This window comes from Fringilla coelebs (genome assembly GCF_963513975.1).
Source record: "Fringilla coelebs genome assembly, chromosome: 3".
In the NCBI taxonomy this organism is placed as follows: Eukaryota; Metazoa; Chordata; class Aves; order Passeriformes; family Fringillidae; genus Fringilla; species Fringilla coelebs.
In genome coordinates, this window is record NC_140030.1 from 47,866,905 (window position 1) to 47,872,626 (window position 5,722).

At 50.8% G+C, this 5,722-nt stretch overlaps 1 protein-coding gene across 1 annotated transcript; it reads left to right on the plus strand.

Moving 5' to 3' along the window:
* The first annotated feature begins 603 nt into the window (after positions 1 to 603).
* Positions 604 to 3,890, plus strand: MARCKS (myristoylated alanine rich protein kinase C substrate). Its single transcript, XM_084202557.1, has 2 exons — positions 604 to 730; positions 1,845 to 3,890. Exons 1-2 carry the CDS (start codon positions 632 to 634, stop codon positions 2,595 to 2,597), a joined length of 852 nt encoding a protein of 283 aa, XP_084058683.1. The 5' UTR covers positions 604 to 631; the 3' UTR covers positions 2,598 to 3,890.
* Positions 3,891 to 5,722: the final 1,832 nt, after the last annotated feature.

Consider the following 5,722-nt stretch of genomic DNA (forward strand, 5'->3'; position numbering starts at 1 on the left):
TCTCTCGCTCTCCCTCGCTCGGGGTGTTTTGTTGGCGGCCCGGCGCGGGGCCCGGCGCGCCCGCCCGCGCCGCGGCGGAGCGGAGCGGCACATTCATTATCGGCCGGGGGCCGATTTCAAACCGCTGCCATCGCGGCTCCATTGTTCGCCGGGCGGGCGGGCCCCGCCCCCCTTTGTGCGCGGCGGCCGCGATTGGCCGGCGCCGGGCGGAGCGCTGCCGTCACCGCTCGGGAAGCCCATTCATCTGTGCACTTGGGCGTTGGACTCCGCATCTTATTAGCAACCAGGGAGATTTCTCCATTTTCTCCTTGTCTACAGTACGGCTACAAATCTGGGATTTTTTATTACTTCTTTTTTACTAAACTTGGGCTCCTTTTTTTTTTTTTTTGCTCGACTTTTTCCTCCCTTTTTTTCCCCTCCCTCCTGTGCTGCTGCTTTTTGATCTCTTCAACTTTAAATTTTTTAAAAGGAGTGCATTATAATCGGTTCTGTTCTCTCTTCTCTTTTTTTTTCCCCTCTGGTGTGTGTGTGTGTTGCTGCTGCTGCTGGTCGCCCAGTATTTATACCAACCCAACGCTCTTTGTTTCCCCTCCTTTTGGATCTGTTGAGTTTCTTTGTTGAATAAGACAGCATGGGTGCCCAGTTCTCCAAGACCGCTGCAAAGGGCGAAGCCTCCGCCGAGAAACCTGGGGAAGCAGTGGCTGCATCTCCATCCAAGGCGAATGGACAGGTAAAAAACGAAAAGAAATTTTAAAAAATATTAAATCTACTCCTTTTTTTAAGCCAACTTCGATGGACTCTCTTTCGCATCCTGTTTAATTCTTCTTCCTTTGATGCCCCAGTGGCACATTCAATGGAGAATACGGTCGATCCTTTTATCTTTGCAACTCGAGGCAAAGGAATAATATCTTTATTTTGGTTAAACGGGCTCGGCTTTGAATGATTCCTTCCTTTATCTTTCCTGCGTGGGGGGCGGGGGGAAGGGGCACGGTTCTTTCTTTCTTTCCTTCTTTTTTTTAAATCCCTCGTGTATTATGGTGGAGCGTCCCAATGGCTCGTAAACGGAAGGATCTTACAAAGCTTGGCTTTTCTGCCCGCTTAACCTCCTCTCGAAGACGCTCGGTGCCTCGCGCGGAACGCCTTTCGTGGCACAGCCGGACGGCCGTGTAGTAGCGGGGCCCGGAGCCCCCGGGCAGGAGGCTCCGCGGGCAGCCCCCTCGGGCGGGAGCGCGGGCCGGGCGCTGCGCCGCCCGCCCCGTCCACGGCAGCCCCGCAGGGGGGTCGGCAGCCGCGGGTCACGGCTTTCTGTCACCCACCCTCGCCCCCTCCCCACGCGTGAGCCGGGCTGGCCGTGCAGCCGCTGCCCCGCGCAGCGGCGGCGGCGTTGCGGGCAGCCACCCCCCGCCGCCCCCGCAGCTGCCGCCCCGGGCAGCCAGCCGCGCTCCGGGCGCCCGAAAGATGCAAATGCGGCGTGAGTGTGGAGGGGAGGGGGAGGCGGGGGGCGCCTCGCCGCACCGCCCGGGCGCAGAGGGGCCGCGGCGGGCGGGGGGCCGGGGCCGGGCCGGGCGAGCTTTGTTCGCCTTCCCCGCCCCGCGCCGCCGCCGCGGCTTGGACGGGGCGCGCCGAGGGCGGGGGAGCGCGGCGCGGCCGCCGCTGCGTGGAGCCGGGGCGCCCTCTGGCGGCCGCCACGCGCTCCGCCCGCCGCTGGGGGCGCCCGGCCCGGCGAGAGCGCGGGGCTTCGAACCGCGGGAAGCGGCGAGGCGAGGCCGGCGGGCGGGGAGGGCGGCGGCGGCGCCCCGCGACCCCCCCGGGCACCGCCGGTAACGCTGGTCCTTGTCTTGCAGGAGAACGGCCACTTGAAGGTGAACGGCGACGCCTCCCCCGCGGCGGCGGAGGCGGGCAAGGAGGAGGTGCAGGCGAACGGCAGCGCGCCCGCCGAGGAGACGGGCAAGGAGGAGGCGGCCTCGTCGGAGCCCGCCTCCGAGAAGGAGGCGGGAGAGGCGGAGAGCACCGAGCCGGCCTCCCCGGCGGAGGGCGAGTCCTCCCCCAAGACTGAGGAGGGCGCGACCCCCTCGTCCAGCAGCGAGACCCCGAAAAAAAAAAAGAAGCGCTTTTCCTTCAAGAAGTCCTTTAAGCTCAGCGGCTTCTCCTTCAAGAAGAACAAGAAGGAGGCCGGCGAGGGGGCCGAGGGCGAGGGCGGCGCCGCCGCCGCGGCCGCGGAGGGCGGGAAGGAGGAGGCGGCGGCCCCCGAGGCGGCGGGCAGCGAGGAGGGCAAGGTGGCCGCCGAGGAGGCGTGCGGGGCCGGCAGCGCCGAGGCGGCGAAGGAGGAGGCGGGGGACTCGCAGGAGGCCAAATCGGACGAGGCCGCCCCCGAGAAGGCGGCGGGAGAAGAGGCCGCGGCGTCGGCGGCGGCCGAGGAGCAGCAGCCGCCTCAGCAGGCAGCGGAGGGGAAGGCGGAGGAGGCGGCGGGCGCCGGCGCCGCCACGAATGAGGCGGGCAGCGGCGAGCAGGAGGCGGCCCCCGCGGAGGAGCCGGCGCGGCAGGAGCCCCCCGCCGAGAGCAGTCCCGAGGGACCCGCCGCCGAGTCGGCGGAGTAGTAAGCGCCGCCGCCGCCCCTCGCCGACGGACTTTTCTTCCCCCCTGTTTGTTTTTGGAGTGGTGCCAGGTACTGGTCTCGGAGAACTTGTCTACAACCAGGGATTGATTTAAAAGATGTCTCGTTTCTTTTTTTTCTCTCCCCCCGCAGCTCCCATCTCAAATCGTTATATGTTGCCGCCATTCCAACGGGCGGAGGGGGGCTCCCCTCCGCCTTCCTCTCCCATCCTTTATATTTTGGTTTTTTTGGGGTTTTTTTTTCATCAGTATTAATGTTTTGTTTTGGTTGGTTCGGTTTTGTTTTTTTTTTTTCCGTTGGTTTTTTGCTTTTTAAAATTTTGTTCGTTTATTTTTTAATTTCATACTTTGCAACTCTCTTCATATTATAAAACTTTTGCCGATCGGTCTATGGACATGCCCATATATGAAGGAGATGGGTGGGTCAATAAGGGATATCAAATGAAGTGACAGGGGCCGCAGTGGGGAACCCGGGGCGCGCAGCCCTTGCCGGGAGCGCGCCCCGCCAGAAATGATGTAAGGGGTTAGTCTTTTTTTTAAAAGAAAGTTATTACGATGTATTTTGTGAGGCAGATGTTCTATAAGGTTTACAACACTACAAGTCTTGATTAAGAAGGAAAGGAAAAAGGAAAAAAAAAATAAAAAATAAAAATCAATACCCAGATAAAGAGATCATAGTCTTAGAAATTCATTTAAACCATAGGAACTTTTCACTTATCTCATGTTAGCTGTATCAGTCAGTGATTAAGTAGAAATACAAGTTGTATAGGCTTTATTGTTTATTGCTGGTTTATGACCTTAATAAAGTGTAATTATGTATTACCAGCAGGGTGTTTTTAACTGTGACTATTGTATAAAAAAAACAAATCTTGATATCCAGAAGCACATGAAGTTTGCAACTCTTTCCACCCTGCCCATTTTTGTAAAACTGCAGTCATCTTGGACCTTTTAAACACAAATTTTAAACTCAACCAAGCTGTGATAAGTGGAATGGTTACTGTTTATACTGTGGTATGTTTTTGATTACAGCAGACAATGCTTTCTTTTCCAGTTGTCTTTGAAAATAAAGGAAAACTCTTCAGATGCAATGTTTTTTTTTTTTTTTTTTTGTGTAGCATCTTGTCTATCATGTTTTTGTAAATACTGGAGAAGCTTTGACCAATTTGACTTAGAGATGGAATGTAACTTTGCTTACAAAAATTGCTATTAAACTCCTGCTTAAGGTGTTCTAATTTTCTGTGAGCACACTAAAAGCGAAAAATAAATGTGAATAAAATGTATAATTTGGTTGTCTTTCTTTTATGGATACTCTGGTAGCTTAAAGGGGCTAGCCAGCATTGCCTAAATTTGTACAGAGACAGTCATGTGTGCTGTTAGCACTAGCTTTGAAAAGTACCTTCCTCGATCTTGGACTCTGTAATACTGTGCATTTTACAGAGAAAGCGTGCAGTGCACCAGGTAATTTGTAGGCTTTTCTGGCTTTTAAAAGAAGACTGGAAGGCAGTCTGAGCATGTAGTGTATGATTCTCCTGTCCAGGCTCCATCTTGCTTTTAAGACCAGAGGTATCCAGTGTATGAGGATCTTGCCTCTTGAGGAAAATAAGATTTCATTTTAATTGCTTAAGGTGGGACACTGAAATTTTTATGCTGAGTTGCTTAAAAATTAAGCTCTTGAGCAGATGTCCCACTTTGGTCTTGGTATGCTGGTCCTTCTTTGGTACCTGGATGATTGTCTTGGAAACTTTAGCCTGGAAGGAGAAGGGGGAAACTAACACTGCCATTCTACTTAAAGTAATTAAAAGCAATATTTTCTTTTTTTCCTCAAGTGCTACTCCCAAGTACAGGTGAGTTTCAAAACAGATTTTACTTAAACAAAAAAAAAAAAAATTACTTGGTGCTTGCCTTTAATTGTTAGGCTTTTTTGGCTAATTTCCAGCATACTGCTCAGGGCAATTATGCCTTAATAAAACAGTGAGTTCATGTCAGAAAAGCAGCAGTGGTGTTTGGAGGGTGGAAATTGATTCAAGAAAGTGTTGCTTCTAAGTTTATAGGAGAAAGCTTAGTGTTACAGTTATTTGCTTCCACCATTTTCAGCAGAAACTCTTTGGAAGCAATTATGATTCATTTTATGAGAAAATGGCACGTTAGCACCTTGTTCCCTAAAGAACAAAGCCTAAACTGAATGAAGTATAGTAGATTTCCTGCTGAATGCATACTTCTTTTTGTTTTGTTTGGGGTTTTTTTGGTTTTTTGTTTTTTAATTCAGCTGTCTACCATTTTAACTTTGGCTTGTATGTACTCTAGTTGCCCTGGTATTTCTCTATAACTTTAGAAATGTACTGAAACTATGCTATAATTGCTGAGGGACAAAAATAAATGGATGTAAAACAAGATCCTCCACACCAGTGTCATTCTTGGAGTACATGTGTTTGAAGTCTAGTGCATAACTGCTTTGCTAAGGGGTTTTTATAACATGGCTGTAAAAACCTGTTCTGAGACGCATAATGTCTTGGCCATAGAGTCAATGTCTCTTTTTAATAAATATATATATTTGAATCCAAGGATTCTTAAAGAGAAGTCTGAATTTCTTCTTTTTTTTTTCTTCTTTTTTTTTTTTTTTTTTTGGTCAATTGTATGTACATATGAAGAAAATAATTACTAGTAAAGTTATTTTTAGATTTTTCTTAACCTCTTGAGCTTTCATGTTTTTTCTTCACTCAGCTGGTGGTTTCTGAAGCACTTCCTGGGAGTGGAGACTTGCTCTTGTCCCTGGCAGATGGACTCTTGGCTTGGGGCTTTGTCATTCTGTGGCTTGACTTGAGTTGAAATACATTTCCAAGTCCTAACAAGTCCTAGAGTTTCAAAAGTGCATCTTAAGAACACCAGTTGCGTGGTCTGCTCTTCCTGTCCCAGCAGTTGGGTGAGATTTGATGATGCCAGTTTTCCACTGTGTGGTTTAAGAAGACAGAAGTCAAGAAATGGCTTGGAATCATGGAAATGGAGGAGTTCTTAACTGCTACCTCCTGCCAGAGAATTGTGCAGAAGCATTTTTTCTCCCTGGGTCCCCAAAGGACTGAGTAGTCATTTCTGTGGAATTGTGGAATATCCT

Coding starts and splice junctions, on each gene's coding strand:
- MARCKS (XM_084202557.1), top strand. CDS start 632: ATGGGTGCCCAGTTCTCCAAGACCGCTGCAAAGGGCGAAGCCTCCGCC. Junction 731..1,844: donor CATCCAAGGCGAATGGACAG/GTAAAAAACGAA, acceptor CTTGTCTTGCAG/GAGAACGGCCACTTGAAGGT.